This window comes from Populus euphratica, unplaced genomic scaffold (assembly GCF_000495115.2).
Source record: "Populus euphratica unplaced genomic scaffold, PopEup_1.0 scaffold385.1, whole genome shotgun sequence".
NCBI lineage: Eukaryota > Viridiplantae > Streptophyta > Magnoliopsida > Malpighiales > Salicaceae > Populus > Populus euphratica.
In genome coordinates, this window is record NW_011500276.1 from 56280 (window position 1) to 78071 (window position 21792).

The window sequence follows — 21792 nt, forward strand, 5'->3', positions numbered from 1 at the left end:
ATAAGTTTACTTTGACCCCAACTGCTCATAATTAAAACATTTGAGGACAAAAGAATTGGCGTCATTCCCATTCTACTACTATCTATAATGAATAATTTGACCACATTAAATATGTCTTAATCACTTAGTAATTTTAAATTGCTTTTTTAATGTTTTTAAAATAACAATGATGTTAAGGATTACACAAAAAAAAATTATATTTCAAGAATTTTATGTTATCATCGTTTGGTTCAAATTTTATATTATTTTACAATATAATAATATGTTGTAGAGAATCTAACTTCTGAAATAGGGATTATTATCTATACTTGCCATGCCTTTTAGTTTCTAATATATACTTTCTAATAGTGAAGTCATTAATTTATAAACAGGCACTAAATTATTACTAATAATTTGTGATTTGTATAGTACATGATCTTGAATATCCAAAAAAAATTAGAATCAAGATTCATTGAATGATTATTCTAAATTTTAAATTTTTCAAAAAAAAAAATTTGACATAACTTATGTTTCTAGAAAGCAAAGTCATGCATTCAGGTTCATGACCTAATAATTCTAAAAGAAAATTTTTATCTTTGTATTCTAGATTAAAACCTTTACGTGCACGTTTGTTATTTTAGTAGCGTTTTATCTATCTGCTAGATTTATAAAGTATTCAGTAAGTCTGAGAATTAGTTATAATAAACATAAATTAACCTAGATATCCTGATTATCAAACCAATAATAATAATAAAGTCATAAATAGTTTACATACTAACCTTTTCTTTCTTGTTTTTTCTAGAATAAAGAAGAGGCTTGCTGTTTTGAAGATTTTAACTACATCCAGGAGACACATTAAAAAAGTTGTTTTTGTCTCTATGTAATAAGTAATGAAGTGATAATAACAAATTTACTACCACAAAAAGGAAATTCTTTTTCCTTGCTAAAATGACATGTTTTCCCTCAATTATCATTCAATTGTCATTTGTCCCATAACAAAAGGAAATCTCAATTGAGTTCCCATCTACTACTAGACGTTATCCAATCAATTTGTCTTTAAAGTCATAAAAGACGAGAACTGATTTGTCTTAAAATGACGTGGTTTTTGTTATAAATCGGAATGCTAGGGGTTAATTGGGTATTCTCCGATAGACTAGTGATGTAATTGGAAATATATATTTGTTTGGAGACCTAGCATTCCACTGTTGCAGCCACTGTTACAGTTGGAGGACAAATTGGTCCTTTAACTTTACATTTCTCCGGAGCGGCCACTGTTGCAGTTGCGGCTGAAGGATGAGTCAACGTATTGACGTGACTCGGAAACTTTCATCCTCAACGTATTATATGTTAACATCAAAAATATTATTTAAATATATTTTTAATTAAACATATTTTGAAAAATAATGATAATGAGCTGAATATTTTACCGAATTAATCAACTGCTCACAGCTTTTTTTTTAGTGTGTAAAATGGACTATTTTATTATTTTCAATGATTGGATATTTTAAAATAAAATTTAATTTCAACTCCTTCGACTTGATAGCTTCATCATCGTGCAAAGCAACTAATATTAGCTGCTTTATTTAACTAATATTTTCATTTTCATACATTGTTAGCAACTAAACTGTTTATTTATAAAATAAAAACCAATAATATTTCATGGAAAAAAGAAATTATCAACTTGTATTTCTTTATTTCTTTATCCCATTAGCTGGCTAATTAAACTAAACAGCTCTCACATCTAGGCCTCCAAAAGGGGTGGACACATCTAGCTTAGCCAAGCCACTTGCCTCTTCCCTTGCTCCATAGCCAAAAGGCAGCCACGCCATCTGCCACGCCACGTTTCATGCCCCCACAGTCACGGCAGCCCACATACACTGACTTGTCTCTTCATGCCATACTAGAGTCGAAAGCACGCGACACCTTTTTTAAGCCTTATTGGATAACATTGTCAAAAACCCTAAAACCAAAAAAAAATAAAAAATCACTGAAACTTTTTTTAAAGGTAAGAGACAGCTTTAGATAAGTTTAAACATTAATCAAGATTAACCTTTTTTTATTTATTTTGTAAATGATTGAAACATTAAAAGGATTTAATTAATTATTCGAAATGCTAATTTCAAGATTTGAAAAAAAATAAAATCCTTAACCAATAAATCGACAAACAAACCTAAATATTAATAATTTCAATAACCATCAGGCTAGTTTGGTCAACGGCCATGAATCCATGTCATGAATCCAGGATCAGATGACATCACCGAATGGCATTAATGAAATAATATAAAAAAGTGAGTGCTATGATATAGCAAAATGGTTCATAAATATACCATGTGGAGAGACAGGAACGAAGGCTACAAGATTGCTCTACTCCTGCAAGACACTCTCTCTCTCGGAGTCTGTCTTTAGTTTCTTTTGTTGCTGTTAATTTCTGTGTTTTGCAGGTAAAAACGAAACGACTGTGATTTTGTATAAAGACCCAGAAAAAAAGCCGAGGTACTTTCCTGATAGTGCTCAAAAGCGGTGTTTAATTTGAGTCAAGACTGCACTATGTATACTGCCTGTCTTTTCCCTCTTGTGGCTTCTTTTGCTTTGATGCCACTTTCAATGCACGTGAACCTAAATCAAAGAAATATTCTGAGCTAAAGCAAACTTGGTTTTTTGTTCGTGTCATATTTACTGTCCTAGTATTACCCAACACTTAAAAAGCTGCCTTTTTGGGTTCCTGAATTGTATGTTAAGCAAGAGTTGACCATTTATAGCTGTGTAGATGCAAGCTCTGGGTTTTTTCTGAGACGTAATTTTTGTTGATTTTTTTCTGTAGATCTTTCGGGTTGGACTTACTTTGAAGGAAAAGTTGATTTTTTCTTGGGTTTTATATTCCATATATTGAAGGACAAGCAACTCTGAAGTTTAAGCCAAGTTTAGAGGTCTGAGTACTGCTGCAAGCAAAGCAATTCACTACTTAGAAGTGCTTAAATCTGGTTCCCGTGTTTTTTTATCAGCAATTTAATTAAGCTGGGCCAAAAAGAAATCAATTAGCGATTAAGTTGATCAATGATGTATGGTATTGGTGGCTTTCAGGGATCTTCAAAAGAAGACATGAATCTTTTGTACAGTTCCAGTTTCAAGTATTCAGATGGAGAGTTGAGAAGGAGTCAAGAATTCATGGATTTAAATCCCTATCACTACCATCAACAACAACAACAAATCCAGCAAAATTCTGGTCTGATGCGTTATCGCTCTGCACCAAGCTCAATCCTGGAGAGCCTTGTGAATGGTACAAGTGGCCATGATGGTGGTGGCATCGAAAGCGGGGATTATCGGTATCTTCGATCTTCAAGCCCTGAAATGGATACCGTGTTGGCGAGGTTTATGTCATCATGTAATGGTTCTGGTGATTCCAGTTCTCAAAATCTGCAAGAATTTGGAGAGAGACCAGCGATAAAGCAAGAAGGAGGAGATTCGGAGATGGTTTATCAAAGTTTACCGGGGCATAATTTGGTTACTGACAATTCAGTGAGTGTTGGGAATTCTATGGATAGCGCATTCAATGTAATGAGTTCAATGGCTTTAGAGAATTCTATGCAAGCAACTAAGATGAGTACCGCGAACGGATCTAATCTTGCTAGGCAAAACAGCTCTCCAGCTGGACTTTTCTCCGACCTTGGCGTTGACAATGGTGTGGCTCTTTTCCCCTCTCTCTCTCTTGAATTTCTATATTTCTAATTAATGAATTTTTTCCATGAAAATCGCCTTATTAAATTTGGGAAATGTAGTCAGAACCTTGTGTTGTGTTTTTTATGTTGATCGGTCTCATCAATTTCTGGAAAAGAAAATTGTCTAAAAATTGAAGGAGTCTGTTAAATGGCGTTTTGTTTTGTCAAGTTGAAAAAATGAAAAAGATCAAATTTTTGAAGAAAGGAGAATAGACATTCTACCTTTTTCTTCACTTTCTCAGTAACCAAACATGTTGTGGTCTCTTCCTGGATTTGTTGCACTTTCTTTGGCCGGAAAGTTGAAGGGATCTCAAAAGTTTTACTTTATACAAGGTTGACTTTTGAAATGTTTCCCATTTCTTTTCTTCTAATTGAATCACTCATGTTGTCGGTGAAAGAAACAGAGAACCGAGCAGAGTTCTGGAACGAAATTGGTCATTGCAAATGAATTATGTTAAATGATCCGTCCCAAACCATTAATTTTGATGACAAATTAAGTAGGTCTACTTATAATTTGGTTATTGAACATGTTTCCTTTTAATCTTTAGTTCAATCTCTACGACTAATTAATTATCTTATGTTCATCTCTTCAAGATTGATTCTTTGCTGAACAACTCTTAACGGTTAACAGGCTTTGTTGTAATGAGAGAAGGTGGCAGCTTCAGAGCTGGAAATGGTACGAATGGAGAAGCGAGTCCAACTAATAAGTTAAGAAGGCATGTGAACTTCTCATCAGGGCAAAGGATGTTGCCTCAGATTGCTGAAATTGGAGAAGAATGTATTGGTGGGAGGAGTCCAGAAGGCGATGTTAGCGAGGCAAGGTACATGTCTAGGTTCACTAGTGATTCTTGGGACGGTGCTTCTCTGAGTGGTCTTAAGAGACAGAGGGATAATGATGGGAACATGTTTTCTGGCCTAAACACACTGGACAATCAGGTATCATTTGCAGTATGCAGATAAATTTGTAGCTTTTCTTCATTCTGCTTATGCTTTGTTAAAATGATAATGGTATTATAATTCTCCATTAGGATGGAAATTCTGGAAACCGTGTGACTGGTTTGACTCACCACTTGAGCTTGCCCAAGACTCTTTCAGAAACGGCTACCATCGAGAAGTTTTTGGATTTTCAAGGCAATTCTGTTCCATGTAAGATTCGAGCCAAAAGAGGTTTCGCTACCCATCCACGAAGCATAGCAGAGAGGGTATGTCCCTGATGGCAATTAGTTGATTTAGCCATGGTATCAATGGCCTTTCCTTGTTATGTAGGAAACCCGTAATCAACTAATAAAAGGCTTTTCTTGGGTGTATATTGCAGGTAAGAAGAACTCGGATTAGTGAAAGAATGAGAAAATTGCAAGAACTTTTCCCAAACATGGACAAGGTAGTTCTGACTCTAGATATGTCATTCTCAAACAGTAATTCAAATTGACATTAGAGATATATGCTAAACAATTATCCATTTCTTCTTGGACAGCAAACAAACACGGCAGATATGTTAGATTTGGCAGTTGAGCACATTAAAGATCTACAGAAACAAGTAAAGGTAACATACAAAAGATACTAATCATCAATCAAATTCACATGATCTTTCATGTTTCAAGTACCTCTATCTTTCTTTACCAAAAATCTCTTTTTATTTTTGGGCAGACCCTCACGGATACTAAAGCGAAGTGCACGTGTTCTAGTAAACAGAAGCAATATTCAAGTCCCTCAGCTTGATTTTAGTTTCTGTACAGATAGCACTAGGACAATGGCAAGACAAAAAACAAGCACATAGCTACCTAGTTTTGATCTACCGTAAAATAATAGGTATCAGGAGACAGTGAGCTTTAAGGATAATTTAAGATACACTTTTCTCTGTAATATTTTGTAGTGCTGATCTCGGCATTCTACCGAAAGCAATGCCCTTTCAAAATTTCTTCTGTTTGCATTTTCCTGTAACTTTTGATCTGTTGAGCTGGGCCATTGTTCTTGCATTATCTGTCAATTTCTCAAAACAAAACGCCAGTAGAGTTGCATTTGCTCTTACAACTCTGTCAGCTTTTAGCCTTCGGTCTAAAAAACACCACCTAGTTTCTTAATCTGAAATCATACCGGTCTTAAAGTCCCAAGGTTCCATTTGGTGATCTAAGAAGACTAGACTGGGTTTGAAGTTATCCAACCATTAAATTTAAGATTTTAAAATTAGAGAGGGCAAATTCGAGACCGGCAACTTCTTTGAATATGAACTTTGCAGCCAGTTTCTGCTCATCTAAAATGATACTGAACTTTATCGAGCCTAGAAACTGCAATTAGTTCTCTGGGTTGGTGTTAGGGCCTGAAGCCCCGTCATTTACCCAAAACAAAAGATAAAAACTTATCACGTAGCTTGGGCTAATTCTTGTAAATCGGCCGGATGTAGTGTTCTCTAATTTTATATTGCAGGTTTGGGCTAATTGCCACCCTTTCTCTTCCCTCTATCGTTTCGCTATCTAGTTGTGGTCTCTGGTGGACTTCAGTGATGGTAGGACTTCGGCCTTGTCATGACTCGTGAATCCATTTCACCATAGCTATTTTTTTTTTCAATAAGAAAAAACCTTTTATCAATCTGAGGTCGAAAAATATAAGGAATTAAATTTCCTTAAAATCAATTATAGTAGCAAGCCTATCATATTTTTCATTCCTCTTCCATTTAAACAAAGTTAATTTATTATTAATCATCATGGAAACCACATTGAATTATCTTTTCTTAATGAGTTTTAATGCCTATTAACTAATTAAACTGTATTCCAACTCTTAAAAGTAAATAAATTACACGATCTCCTCATCCTCCCTCCAACTATTAATAAAGAGTGAAAAATCTATATGAAGAAAGAAAAAACAGAGTACAAAAGATAAACTAGACAAAATAAACCCACAAAAATAAAACAAACAATTTTATGTGCTCATGTCTAACAAACAGTACACAACCATTTTAAGTGGGTCTCGCATGCATTGTCTCTCGATGTCCTGCGTCAAAGAAACTACAGCACACACTTTTTTTCTTCCTTGTAATGATATGGTTTAGAAACTCTAGTTCCGTTCGAGTTGAACGTGAAAGACAAAAATCCAGATGGGAGACGCTCCCATGAGAAACACAAGCTAAGTCATCTATGAAATAGAAGACAATGTTTCATTGTCGTTGTCAGTGTGACAAATGCTCTGTAGGCCACGTCCACTAACCTGGTGGTGTCCGTCAATAGAATGATATTTCTATACATTTATCATTGTCCAGAGCCTTTATAGTCACTATTAGCTGAATTGTTCGCGCTGTTTTTATTTCAATTTTCAAATTTTAAGATTTTTTATCCAACAAAAAACAAAAAATTAATACATATCCATAATCCGTCTTACTTACTCTATATAGAGATTACATTATGATGCATAAGAGCAACTTACTTTCATAATTAATAAAGTATTGAATAATATAATTATAAAATATAGTTTAATTGATCAAATTTTAAATCAATTTTTAAGAAATTATCAATTTAAATCTTACCAATTTTAAATCTACTAAAAACTTATATAATTATAAAATTTAGAAACTGAAATTAATTAAGATGTGCATAAATTGTCTGAATACCTATATTAATAATAAAAAAAATTAAATAATGTATAATTAATATATATATAAAAGAGAGTTTTGTATTAAAAAAATCATGAAGACACAATCAGTTGGGCAAATAGTTTGTCTATGAATATTTGCCAAAAATCTCTTCCGTTAAAATTAACTTTCTTTGTTTATGTATTTTTTGTTCAATAAAAGCATACATTTCTTTTATTCATGGGATGGTTATTTTATGACCTTTCACATCATATTGTTGCCATTCACAATGCCTTGTGTACGGTGTTAGAGTGTGTTGGGTTTCTAGTGATGACACCATGCATTTTTGTTTTTGTTAATATAATTTAATAATAAAGTGATACTTTTTTTTTTGGTAGCTTTTTTTAATGCAGGATTCCTGCCGGACTCGTAAGCAAACGGGACACAATCAGTTGGGCAAATAGTTTGTCTATGAATATTTGCCAAAAATCTCTTCCGTTAAAATTAACTTTCTTTGTTTATGTATTTTTTGTTCAATAAAAGCATACATTTCTTTTATTCATGGGATGGTTATTTTATGACCTTTCACATCATATTGTTGCCATCACAATGCCTTGTGTACGGTGTTAGAGTGTGTTGGTTTCCAGTGATGACACCATGTATTTTTGTTTTTGTTAATATAATTTAATAATAAAGTGATTTTATTTTTATTTATGTGGGGTGTTTGGGTCAGTTTACGTGCATCATGATTAATCTTCGTGGTCCACTGAACATTCTGCAAGCCCAATAAATAAGTAAGACATCATAGGGATGATATATATACACAAAATAAAATTCAAACCCAAATATAAAGAAAAAGAATAAACTCCTTACATCGCTGGACTGAATAATAAAGTGATACTTAATATCATTGTTTGTAGCTTTTTTTAATGCAGGATTCCTGCTGGACTCGTAAGCAAACGGGAAATCCTTAGGTGGCACGAAGTCCCTACTCTGTAATAGTGTAATTTAATCTAACCTGCCCCGCGAATAGATTGAAATGAGTTTATTTTTTAAAAGTATTTTTTATTTTTATATATATTAAAATAATATATTTTTATTTTTTAAAATTATTTTTGCTATTAGTTCATTAAAATAATCTAAAAACATAAAAAATATTAATTTTAAAAAATAAAATAAAAATAAAATATTTTTAAAAATACTTTTAAAATAAAAAAACAAGTAAAAATCATCACTTCTCAAAAAAAAAAAAGCCATTGCTATTTGTCAAGCATTAGCTTGCTTAGGCTCTGCAATGATTTGTTTATAATATATTTATTATTTTTTATTGAAAATTATTAAATAATTTTTTTTATATTTTTATTATTATTTCTGACGCCTTTATATCAAAAATATTTTTAAAAATATTTAATTATTTTTATTTTATACATAGAGAAACACTCCTTTAGCTCTATTTTGTGTTTCACGTTTTGGTGGTATTTGTTTTTTACTGTAGCAGTGATTCCTCTGCTGGTAAGTTAAATGATACCTCCAACCCGTTTGTTTTGTAATTATTTTTTCAAATATTTTTTATTAAAAAATATATTAAGATAATATTATTTTATTTTTAAAAAATTATTTTTAACATTAGCATATTAAAATTATTTAAAAATATTAAAACAATATTAATTTATAATAAAAAAATAAAAAAAATTTAAATTTTTCAAAAATATTTTTAAAATACAAAAACAAACAGAAATAATTTTTAAAAAATATCAAATCAATCCATCCATTTTTACATCTAGAAAAATCTTTAAAATATTTTTTTGAGGAAGATTTAAGAGAGTAGTAATAATTATTTTTTAAAAATATTGTTTATTTAAAAATATATTAAAATAATAATTTTTAATTTTTAAAATTAATATATCATAGCATAAAATTTATTTTTAATATTAACATATCATAGAAATCTAAATATATATTATAAAAATTAATTTAAAATAAAAAATAAAAAAATTTAAATTTTTAAAAATATTTTTAAAATATAAAAACACCTTAGGCATAACCACGTACTTTGCCTCGGTTTTTACTGATGCTAATGAAGTAAGAGAAACCCTAAAGAATTTGCATGCTCTATTTAAATATTAACATAACTTGCAAATATAAAAAAAAGGCTGGATCAAATGGGAAAGAGATTCTTTATTGCAGTTCTTGAACACTTTCTGCTTATACAAGAAAGTTCATGTAATATTCTACATAAAAAAGGTTAACTTCGTCCTCCTCACGGTGTGAGGTTTGAGACTCTTTCATTGACGAGGAAGGATCATTATTATTTTCTATTTGCTTATAAGCAAGTGCATGTATAAGAAAAGGTTATTAAGAACATGCACTTCCATAGGTAAGGGGAAAAAACTACTTCAGTTCTTGGCTGTAAACTTAATCTGGATGCCATCGCCAAATGAAATGATAGGAGTGCGAGATACGTCTCCTCCCTTGACCTTGGTAAACCTGGCATTGCAAAAAATAAAACCCTAACAGTTAACAAAAAAAACTCCGTGATAAAAAATATATTCCATGTAGTCACCTCAACGTTCGAGTATGACGCCTATCAAGAGAAAAATCAAATCTACCTGTATTTGGTGACCAAGATATGAAGAAAAGTTGACAAGACCAGCTTGCTGTACTCCGCCCCGGCGCATTGCCTTGTGCCGCCACCGAATGGCATGAAGTTTTTGGAAATGGTAACTTGGTCAAGTTCCTGTAAGGAATTAAAAAATAAAAGTGTACATCAATTAAGAGCAGGAATGGCAAGCGTATATATGATTGTGACAGTGAATCGATTTTGATCCTCCCAGAGATCTTGTGAAGGTAGAATTTCTCACCTTCCACCGCCATGGGTTGAATGTAACGGGATCCTTGAATGTCTCAGGATTTAATTGAATAGCAGGAGTAACAATCATTACTGTCCAACCAGCTGGAACAGTGTATCCTGGAAATTTCACAAGCAATCCATTAGATTGAACAGTCTGGAAAAAGAAAGCATAGAAATATTGAATTAAGAATTGGTTTTGGTGGCATACCTTTGACCTGGAAATCTTTCAATGCCTTTCGGAACAGACCAGGTGGGATGTTGGAAATTCTAAGTGTTTCATTGACGACCTGTGGATGATTGACCACATATTCCATGAGGATAAAAAAGATTCATCTTAAGAAAAAGGGAGTCGAAATATTGATGTAAAATTGGAACACAAAAGGACCATTTTCAAGAACGTGGAAGCTAACCATTTGGGTAAAAGTCATTGATCTGTACTCTTCCCAAGTGAGGCGGGATGTTGGATTTTCTCTTTTCTTCACAATTGCGTCGTGCTCAGCCTGATAAACAATTAGTGTGTGCGGGTGTGAACAGAGTGGCATTTTTAATTTGGAAGCTTAAAATTTTTTTTGATAATAGGTGAGTGAACACATACTGCTAATTCCTCAACTACTCGAGGGTTCTCTGAAAGAAACTTGAATGTTAGAGTTAGAGTGGTTGACATAGATTCGAAGCTGGCAAATAAGATCCCGAACATGAGTTGGGGGATGAAATCCACTGTCAAGAACTTCTCTGTCTCCATATCATCAATGGTTTGATCAAGAAAATCTCCCCGACGCTTTGATGGATCGTTGAGCCTCTCCATCAGCGTATTCTTCAACATTTTCAACATCTTCTCTCGGTCCTGAATCAAAAGAAGACATGTCATCGATGAATCCCAATTCCTGATGAGTAGAAATCAAAATAAAAACTTCTAGGGATGTTTGAGGGACTCCTCTGTTTACCTGCATGCACTGGTGGAAGGAAGTGCCAGGGATATTCAAGGGCAAGGAGATGAAACTGTTCAAGATCCTTGTGTAATTCTCACTTAGCTTCTCTCTTGAGTTTTCAGCATCATAACCAAATATTTTGTTCGCGGTAAAATTGAAAACCATCTACAGCCAGAAAAAGAAGAAGCAGGTTATAATTAAGCAGACGCGTGCATTAGATGTAGAAAATGTTAATTAATACTAGTGTACCAGCTGAAGAAGGTGTACTCACAACTGAAATAACTTGTTTGACGTCAACAGGTCCTTGAGTAGCCCACTTTGCTAAGTTGGTGTGGAGCATGTCTTCTATTTTAGGAAGCAATGATTCCTTCAGGCTCTCAACGCCGAAGTGGTTCAAAGTTATGCTTCTCAAGTATCGGTGAACTTTGCCGATGGCGTTCACCCTGGTTTCTCCCTCAAGAGCGAAAAACTTGGCAAATGAATCCAAATACCATAGCTCAACCAGAGTTCCTTCATGTTGCAAGATGTACTTGTTCATTTCATAGTCAGTAGACACGATGATAGGCCTACCAACTAAGCTGGTTTTAAAGATCGGTCCATACCTGAAACAAGGGAATTCATATATCAATTCGATGGTAGTGAAATTAATAAGCAAGCAAGTAACGCATGGACTTTGTTTCTTCCTCGCAATCCCCTAGAATATTACGTACTTTTGCATCCTTTTCTTGACGAATGGATGGAGGTCTAGAGATCTTCCAGGAATAATGAACTGCAGAGTTTCTCCGATGAGGGGCCAGCCCATGGAGCCTGGAGGGAGAACCCCATCAATCTTAGGATTCTTCCATTTGCTAATCAAATGACTATAGTACACCACAACCAATGCTACAACAACCAATCCAATTGCCCACATGCTTTTGCTCTCTCTCCCCCTTGAGGCAATGGATGTAAGCTAGAGAAGGAAAGATAAAGAGACAGTGCTAGAAGTGAAGAGGTGAATGGAGAGTTGGGTCACCACAAGCCTTAAATACAACACCAGTTCTGTAGTCAGCTTTAGTCGTGTTCAAAACAGCGACAACAGACTTGGTTTAAAATTAAAGAACTGGTGAAAGAAAATATCTATTATCAACGGATTAAATCCTCAGGTGCTTTATTTTAATTAAGGCAACTGAGGATGTTCGTTGAAACTAAATTAATTTGACCAACATAAAATAAAAATATATATATAAAAGTTCAAGTCCTGTAGGAGGACAAAAATGCAGTTAGGTGTGATGTTGAATTCTTGACTTTTTTGCACCAATTCTAGTAAATGTAAACTTGCACCAGGCGTTGTAGGAAAAAAAGAAAAAGAGAAAAAGCAGTCATGAAATCGAAATGAAAATAAAAGAGAGGCAACAACCATCCTTTTGCCCTCTTTGTTTATAGCAAATGATCGTCTTCTTCAAAGGCCAAGGGAGAGATACGTCCCTTACCCATCGGTAGCTATTTCAGTTTTCCCCGTAAACAAAAAAAAGTAGCTGGTGGCAGAGGCTATTAGGAAATTTTTATTATTGTAGCAAATACCTCATTTCTGAAAAAAATAGCTGCTATTGTCAAAAAGAGTTGTAGGTATATCAACTAAAAATTACAAAGTAGATAAAAATTAGGCGATAATTATTATCGAAGATGAGCTAGAACCGGTGGTACTATTATTGCCTATAAATAAACACCAAAATAGCACCACAAGATAAGAAAAGGTGAGAGTGTAGAATGTGAGAGACTAAGAGAGAAAGAGAGAAAGAGAGGATACCGAATGTGAGAGACTAAGAGAGAAAGAGAGGATATCAAAGGCAGCAACCCTACTACAATATGCAGCAGTGTGTGAACAATAGGCGTAGAGTTTGAGTGAAGTGATCCTCTTTCTCTACGTGTGTTACAACCCTTTTTCTATCTATCTCTAATAATATTGGCTTCTCCTGTGGATGTAGGTAGTTTGTCAAACCACGTTAAATATTGTATTAGCATGTTAAGCCTTCAATGAACAACTATCACTAAATCACTAGTTGGAATCCTTCAATGAACAACTATCACTAAATCACCAGTTGGAATCCCCAATAATTGGTATCAGAGCATATGGTTTAAAGTAGTGTTTGATTTTTACTAAAAAATTGAAAGTTGTTAAAAGTATGTTTTAATCATACCACCGTGCAGAGGAGGAAGAGACGATTACACTGGTGAAAACAGGATCAAAATCAGATGTTAGATATGGTTGTACGCGCCCCTACACATCGACAAAGTGGTTGCCCACGCCCGCAGACGTGCCCCACGAGTCTTCATCGCCCGGATGGGTTGACCCGATTCGAATACCAAATGACCGGACTCACATGGCTGACCTAGATGTAGGATGACATCATCATGATGTAAGCATGGCGTCCACATGCACAACTGGCATGTCAGCGATCAGTCAGCTGACATGTCAGCACAGTGGGACCCACCTGCCACATCATCAGCAGCGAGCCGAGCTGCGAGTTGAGGGATAGGATCCAATGTAGTTGATCCTACGTGCAACCAGATCTGAGATTGAATCTGGGCCACTCATCATGCCAGAATTGTTTTGATCAAATCTTAGCCATATGAAATGCGATTTAAACAATTTCAAACTTGTTTCCAGCTAATTTAATCATTCCAGATGCAATGATACAATCCAAACCTTGAGATTTGGACTAGAAGTTATGGTGGTGAATCATTAAAAGAGATTGTCCGATCATGAGGCATCTGAAAGTCATCATGGTGGTCGATGGATATGAAGAATAAGAAGGTGCACATGTTTGTCCAATTATATATGATGAACTGCTATGTGGGAAAATTTTAATTACCTTAAAGGAAGGTAAAATTGGGACACTCTGGACATCCGATCATGTGAACAATTTGAGGTAGATAGTGGAAATTGATGAAGACTAATCTTGACAAATCTAAGCACTGATAGTTTTGCCAGATATTGAGAAATCAGGTATAAAACTAAGATATTCTAGATCACTTGTAAAGGAAAGCTGCAACAGATGTAGCAAATGGTTGTATATACGAAAAGATAGAACGATGGATAAATATAGCCTAAGAAGTTCAGGTTAGGAGATTGGGTTTTAAGCGGGACCGGTGTAAGCTTTCCAATCTTCCATGGGAACTTGCTTAATTGAAGGATTATCCATACGGTACTATTTTCGTATATGTAACCATTTGTAATGAAACTATTGAAGACTAGCAAGATGATGACACAAGGGAACAGTTGGGTTCTGTATGGTCAAGGATCTGATGGAGTGGTGATTTCTCTAAAGAGGTAGATTCGGTGACTGTGATTGAGAAAGAGAGAATTGATAAAGACCCTGATAATGGAAGAAAAATACAGCAAGGGGATAAAGATTGACACCCTATTTTGACTTGGATAAATGTTGTGACAAGATTAACTGCTGCCAAACATGAAAGCAAGGAATAAGGTGAAATCTGGAGAACAGAAATTGCACGAGGGCACACGAAGATTGTGCAGGAATACCTATAGGATCCAACGAGGTACTGTAATGAGACAACAAGTGTAAGGAGAAGAAGAGTTCCTAGATGAAGCTTAAAGCAGAGATTGTGTGAAGGATATACAATAGGAAGTCTTTTGTGCTCTTGTTAAAGGCAACAGGCGAACACCTTTCCAATGTATCCGAGGATAGAAAGATGAGCTGTTACAGAAGCATCTAATTGAGGGGATGCAAATGTCTGTGATAAAAGATGGTCGTCTATAAAAGGTGAAGAAACCAAAAGAGAGTTGGTGTGGATGGAGCTATCAAGTAGAAAGGCGTAGAAGCTCCAAACATAGAAATCGAGATGTAGGATTACGAGAAGTGTATCGCAACTCTCTCTTTCTATGTGATTAGTGGCTATAATCTCTCCTAAGTTCACATGGTGATAGAGAATTGATGAAGCATCCCAGCTAAAGAAGGATGCGACTGCTTATAAAAAGCAAAGGCACTTTGGAGAGAAGGTGTGCGAGCCATAATATGAGCCTAGGTTCAGACCGTCGCATGACGACGAGCAGAGACACCTCGGGAGAAGGTGTGAGGGCCATGATAGAAGCCTAATTACAGAACACCTAGAGCTAATATGATGGATGGATATAAGTGGACATGTGGATAGCCAATGTAATGGTTATGATGAGTATGAAAACAAATATTGGATTGACTTTCATGGATATTGCTCTCATGCTAAAGGTCAATAAGCTAAAAGACATTTGTCTTGGACAATAAATGGGTGACTTGTGGAGCATTAAGACGCGACTGCTAGGAATGAGCAGAGGCAAGCACAGGTTCCTGGAACAAGTTGACTTTTGTCAATGTGGTGAGTTTGGTAATGACATTATAATACTCAGAGTATGAAGATAGATATGGATCAACATTTAATGGGCTGCCCTCATGGTTAAAGATGGAGAGCTACTTAGATTCTTGAGACTAAGAGCGGGAGACTCACGGAAAAGTAAAGCGTGGTTTCTAGGGTGGAACAGAGGGCAGACGCAACTCCTAGATGAGTAGACTATTGGAAGAGTGGTGAGCTCATGATCATATTAAAATACTCAAATAATGACTATCGCACTTGGAAATAGAAATTTCTATTTGAGGGGGTGTTATAAGCTTTAGTGTGAGGTTTGAAAAATCATTCCAGATCGAGCATGGTTGATACGCTGGAAGGGAAAAGTTATGTCCCATAGACAAGCGTTAACACTCTTCAGATGTGATGTGAGAGACTATCTGGTTAAAGTGATCCTTTAGTGTGAGTAAGGGTGTGTTTTGGTGATTTTGATGATTGAAAGGGTTGGCGAGTACCTGTAAATTTGGGCAAAGATGCTTTCCAAATGGTAAGCTTGGAAGAGTTGCAAGATGCAAGCTTGTGCTGAGAAAGTAAGAGTATAATTGCCCACATAAATGGTGAAAGGGGATGATTGTTAGAAAATTATCATTACTATGGCAAATACCCCACCATTTTTAAAAAAAGATAGTTGTCATTGTCAAAGAGAGTTGTTGGTGCAACAACCAAAAGTTACAAAGTAGAAAAAAGTTAGGTGACCACCATTATTAAAGATGAGTTGGAGCTGGTGACACTATTATTACTGACCACCATTATTAAAGATGAGTTGGAGTTGGTGACACTATTATTACCTATAAATAGGCACCAAGAGAGCAGCACAAAATGAAAGAGAGTGAGAGTGCATAATGTGAGAGACTAAGAGAGAAAGAAGAGCTGCCAAGGGCAACAACCTTGTTACAATGTGTGTGAGCAATGAGAGTAGAGTTTGAGTGAAGTGATTTTTTTTTTCACGTATATTGTAACCCTTTCTCTATCTATCTCTAATAATATTGGTTTTTTCTATAGATGGAGGTGGTTTGTCAAATCATGTTAAATATTGTATTAATTTATTTAGCTTTTAATAAGTAACTATCAGTACATTACCAATCAGAATTCTCATAAGAGGTTGTTTTTTTCTCTCTACCAATGAAAAACAAAATAAAAGGTAAAAAACATGTAAAGCAATGCTTTTTGGTTTTACTCTTTGTGTTCTTGATTTTGATCCATTAAAATCAAAATTGATGAAATGTTGGATGAGTTGCCCTGAATCAATAATTGCCTTGTACAAGAATCAAATTCACTCCATGAAAATATAAGAATTAACATAAATTCTTTTTGTTGAAAAAAATATATAAAAAAGGTCTTTATTCAAGAAAAAGAAATTGTAAGGTTGATTAAAGGATTTGCTTTGGTTGCTGTTTTAAAACACACCTGCCACGGTCTCTCTCCTCTGCCCCTCCCATCTTCTTCCCTCCTCTCCCCCTTCGCATTGACCTCAATTGCAGTTCCCATACAACCGCAGCAGCGGCGGTAATTCAAGATTTGTGGAGGCAACGGAGAAGAGGTTCAGAGAGGTGGACAGGAGAAACTTGGGTACCGGAGAAAAAGGCTTCATAAACGGACAAGAAAAGGGTTGTTTCGGTCATTGACTTAACAAAAGGTTGAAAAAGCCGTGATGCATCTTGCTCAGAACCCCAGTCCACAAGGTAATTAATAGTAGACAATGATTTATGCATCCCCTCGTCATGGGCGGCCCACAAGTCCTATCCAGGTACAAATATCTGAAATGTAATGTTATCGTTGTTTAAAAATATAATATTCGTTAGTTTTTTAAAACATTTTTATTTAATATTATATTAAAATAATGTTTTTTATTTTAAAAAAATTATTTTTTACATCAATACATATAAAAAAAATTAAAATTTATCCAACTTCTATTTGAAATGTAATACCAAAAATAGCTGGTGCTTTTTTCACTGTGATACATAAATAATATTCATTGACAAACATGCGAAAGCTTACTCTCCTCCGTTCAACGGCTGTTTCATCAGTTATGCTCTAATTATCTCTAATTATGGCTTCTAAGTTAATTATTTCCATGAAAATGTTTTACCAATGCATGTTTCTTTGACTACGCTTTTGGAATTTAGCCTCCATAATTTTTCCAACGAAGAATAAAAAACATAAAATAAAATTAAAAACCCCCTCAATTTCCATCATGGATTCGCCCTAATATACCACTCGTCCACTTCCCCAAAGGGCCGGATTACAACCATTCCAACAAATTTGATAAATATAAAAATATTTAAAAATATTTTTATATCTAAATATTAAAATGATTTATAAATAAAAAAATTAATTTTAAAAAAATTTCAATCCAAAGAGGGGGTTAGAATTTGCACATGAGAGTCTAAGACGATACATCATTTATCCAGTATTAAAATGTGGTCTGATCTATTAAAAAAAATAACTTAGGAAGACAATGTGTTTAAAAAGAAATGAGATGCACATGCCTCGTCTTCTAGGCTCATGCACCCTTGACCTGTTCTTAACAACCATTAGCCCTTTTTTCCCCTTTTAATCTAGAATAAATTAATTATCTTTAAATCAATTTATTAAAAAAATTATTTAATTATGCAATTGTTCTTAAAAGTATTAGATATTGTCATATGATAATATTAATAATTACTTTATGATTAATTATATATTTATCTAAGAATGATTTTTTTTAATCTCCTCAACGGAATTGAAAATCTATTTTATATTTTTATTATTATTATTTTTTATATGATTGAATTGAAAATCTATTTTATATTTTTATTTTTTATATGAGTTTCTCATATATGTTCTTAGATTTATTTATTCAGGTGCTGGAAAATGATTTCGTATTTTTTTTAATTAAAACTTCAATCCTTTCATAAAACATATTTTCATAAGAAAAAGAAATACATGAATAGAAAAATAAAATTCTTAACTAAAGAGAAATATATTTTTTCCTCTTTAATTGAAGTTATTAGAATCTTCACGAGTCTTTATTTTAATTGTTATTAGTTTGTTTTCAATAAACTATGTTGTTTATAATATAAATATGTTATTGCCAAAAGAAAAATTACATTAATGACAGAAGATAATTTTGACAAAAAAATACAGTGGCCGTCAAAATCTTAATTATTGTCTTTCACAATTTATAATTTATATTAAATATACTTCCTTAGTTTATGGAAATAATTTATAATTTATAAAACGCGTCATAAAGATGCACGATTTTAGAATGCACAGAATTATGGAATACACACACACACATTAATATTGCCTTTGATATTGATGAGGGTAAAAAAAAAAATCAGAAACGTGTATTAAAAATCATTTTATATCCTCCAAATGTTAATCGTTTTGGGTGGGTGGGTGTCATGCCACATGGCATGCACACAAGACGATATGCGTAAAGATAAAACTATTATTAATTAATGAGGCCCCAGAGAACTTATTAGACGATGAAAGGGAGATTCTAATGTCAGCAATGCAACTAGTGGTCTTGGAAGCATTCTACACGTTCTGCGTAAGAGCTCCGCTGCTGAAGATATTTGAACGGACCCCTATTTCCATGCAAGAAACCAACCAGATCCACTTTATATTTCGTCTTTCGGCTGTTCTGTCGACCGGAGCTACCATTACGAGCCAGCAAAACCCGTCCTCATTGGATGATAAACAAAAGTAAAACTGCCCTTCGATCAACTCTGGCTGCTGGATAATAAACTAGAGCATCGATCTGCTACTTTCTCAGGCGACGTGCGTTTTCGAGTTTACATGTGCCGGTGCGCTCGCGCGCGCATCTGCTACTTTCTCAGGCGACGTGCGTTATCGAGTTTACATGTGCCGGTGCGCGCGCCCGTATTAATCAGAGGATCCTCGCAGCTACCTCATTAATTTGACAGGGTAAATACCAACATTTAATGTTAGTTGCATGACCCTTAATTTGTAACTTTCTAGAAGTGTGACACTCGACCTATGAATCCATATCTCTTGGAAACTAGGTTAGACGCTAAAATAGCCACGAAACTCACTCGTATTTGTTAAAGAAGTGGAGATGAGGCGTAGAAGGCCCCATCATAATGGATCGGGGGAGCCATATGAAACCTTTTTACGTGGCATTTAAGAGACCATAAGGACTTCTTTAGCTAGTATTGATCAGATCAATAATCTAGTGATGACGAAGGCACAACGTAGAAGCTGGATAGCGGCGGGATATTAGCATTTCTAAGATCAGATAGCCCCTCTATAGTCAGGGCTGAAGCAATAGAATGCTTTGTTCTCTTTCTCTATACAAACCGCGCGCAATAATCCTCTAGGCTCACATATATCTCTCTCTTACCTAAATTCCTTGGTAATGAATATTTTCAGGATGGAGAATTAAAGAGAAATATGTGGTGGAAGAAGATTGATGCCTAGATAATTGAAGGTGATGATCAGTCCTAGCCAAGGAACGACTCCGACCACCATCCAAACCTCTTTTATCTCTCTCGGCACTAGAAAAATGAGGAACTACATGAAAAAAAAAAACTAAATTAATGAATATTGTGGGTTATGTTTTCTTATGACATTAATATCATATGCACTTAATTCCTCTCTCAGCTGAATTATATGGTTTCTTAGTATCTTATTGGTCCGTAGAAAGGAGGAGTCATACAAAGCTAAAATTAGTTTAGACTATGGATATAAAGCATTACAGTACTCTTCTAATTAACATCTTTTTTCTAAATCAAAGATAATTTACAACTTATTTTTCCCCCATGTTTCCCTATATATCCCACTAATCAATATAAATCTTTCATGTTTCATTAATTATACCGTTAATCAGTAGTAATTATGTGTTAATAACTTATACAAAACCCTTCTTGCTGCGTTAATCACATTCATCAATCAATCTCCTTTTTTTATGTCGTTTTCATCTAAAATTCTCGCTGCTACGATGTATATGAAATATTCAAACCTATTGGGAACTCAGACGTTAATTGACGCCTTGTTCAAAATCTGCCGTGTTAATTTATATCCACTTTAAGAGCCTAATCTTGAGTAATTATATACTTCAGGGACCAAAATGTTCCTTTCCCATTTTTTTTTAACATGTTGCGGAAAAATCTAATAATCTACGCCGCTAGCTCTTCAAGACATAAAGTTTGAAAACTTTAAAATTCATTAATAAAAAAGTAGCCTCGGGACAAAGAATGAATAATTGAATTAAATAACATGAACGTCAAGCTGGCTGGTAGACCACACGACCTTGAGTCCCATAACATGATTTTTTTTTTTTTCCTTCATAAAGTAAACAGTCAGGTCTGGCCTGCTGATCAATGCGCCGAAGACTACTTTAGAACCCGTTTGACTTTGCAGTTACAAAACAGTCAGGTCTGGCCTGCTGATCAATGTGCCGAAGACTACTTTAGAGCCCGTTTGACTCTGCAGCTGCGGGTGCATTTTTATTTAAAATACAATTGCAGTTGTTTAGTTAAAAAAATAAAGATATATTATTTATTGAGTTTTATTTTTTTTTGTGTTAAAAATGTAAGATTTAAAAAGCAAAAATTACTTATTTTTTTACTGTTTATTTAATTGCATTGTTCATTAACAAGTATAATTACGTGAAACAGTGCAAGAGAATTACATTATTCACTTAAAAATAGTGAACGGTGCAATTTTTTTGAACTATTCACTTGCACTGTGTGGATATATATATAATTACGTGAAACAGTGCAAGAGAATTGCATTATTCACTTAAAAATAGTGAATAGTGCAATTTTTTTGCACTATTCACTTGCACTGCGTGGATATATATGTGTGTGTGTGTTATTAATTTTTTTAATAGTTTTTGTTAAAAAAAACTAATTTAGGGTGAATTTTATTAATGATAATATTTTATCTAATTTTATTATACGCTAAAAAATTATAAAAATTGTAGTTCTTGTCATATGTATATAATAACAATAGTTAAATCCATAATATTTAAATTAAAAATCATCAATATTAATATATATTATTTTAAATTATTTTATAACCTCAATTTTAAAAGCATTTTTAACTAAACACATTAAATTATTTTTCCCTTTTTAACTAAACACATTAAATTATTTTTCTCTTCAACCTCGATTTCAACCACAGTTTTAACCAAATACCTATTTTTTCAAACTAATCTCAACTAAAAGTACTTTTTATAAAACAACTTTTTTCAAACCATAACTATAATAGCTACCACAATACCAAACACACTCTTAATCTCAACATAAATACCCTCTATGTACATATATAATTAACGATGGAAAAAAAATTACCCTTTACATATTCTAGAATATATTTTATTTTTATTTTTTTAGACAACAAAGTATTAAAACGTTTATGATTTGA

General features: G+C 33.9%; 2 protein-coding genes across 3 annotated transcripts; one reads left to right on the top strand and one right to left on the bottom strand.

Annotated features, from left to right (window-relative positions):
• The first annotated feature begins 2316 nt into the window (after window positions 1-2316).
• On the top strand, window positions 2317-5625 carry LOC105113048 (transcription factor bHLH130-like). Of its 2 annotated transcripts, XM_011009046.1 has the most exons (8): window positions 2317-2472; window positions 2801-2906; window positions 3061-3658; window positions 4327-4631; window positions 4724-4897; window positions 5011-5076; window positions 5170-5238; window positions 5343-5625. In XM_011009046.1, exons 3-8 carry the CDS (start codon window positions 3079-3081, stop codon window positions 5412-5414), a joined length of 1266 nt encoding a protein of 421 aa, XP_011007348.1. In that variant the 5' UTR covers window positions 2317-2472; window positions 2801-2906; window positions 3061-3078; the 3' UTR covers window positions 5415-5625. The 2 variants fall into 2 exon arrangements, with proteins under 2 accessions (XP_011007348.1, XP_011007349.1); XM_011009047.1 differs by lacking the exon at window positions 2801-2906.
• Window positions 5626-9419: 3794 nt separating this feature from the next.
• Window positions 9420-12150, bottom strand: LOC105113049 (cytochrome P450 87A3-like). The gene is made up of 9 exons (XM_011009048.1): window positions 11748-12150; window positions 11309-11639; window positions 11053-11202; window positions 10704-10952; window positions 10519-10608; window positions 10317-10395; window positions 10119-10225; window positions 9867-9994; window positions 9420-9744 (listed from the first exon to the last, which is right to left on the bottom strand). Exons 1-9 carry the CDS (start codon window positions 11945-11947, stop codon window positions 9654-9656), a joined length of 1425 nt encoding a protein of 474 aa, XP_011007350.1. The 5' UTR covers window positions 11948-12150; the 3' UTR covers window positions 9420-9653.
• Between the last annotated feature and the right edge of the window lie 9642 nt (window positions 12151-21792).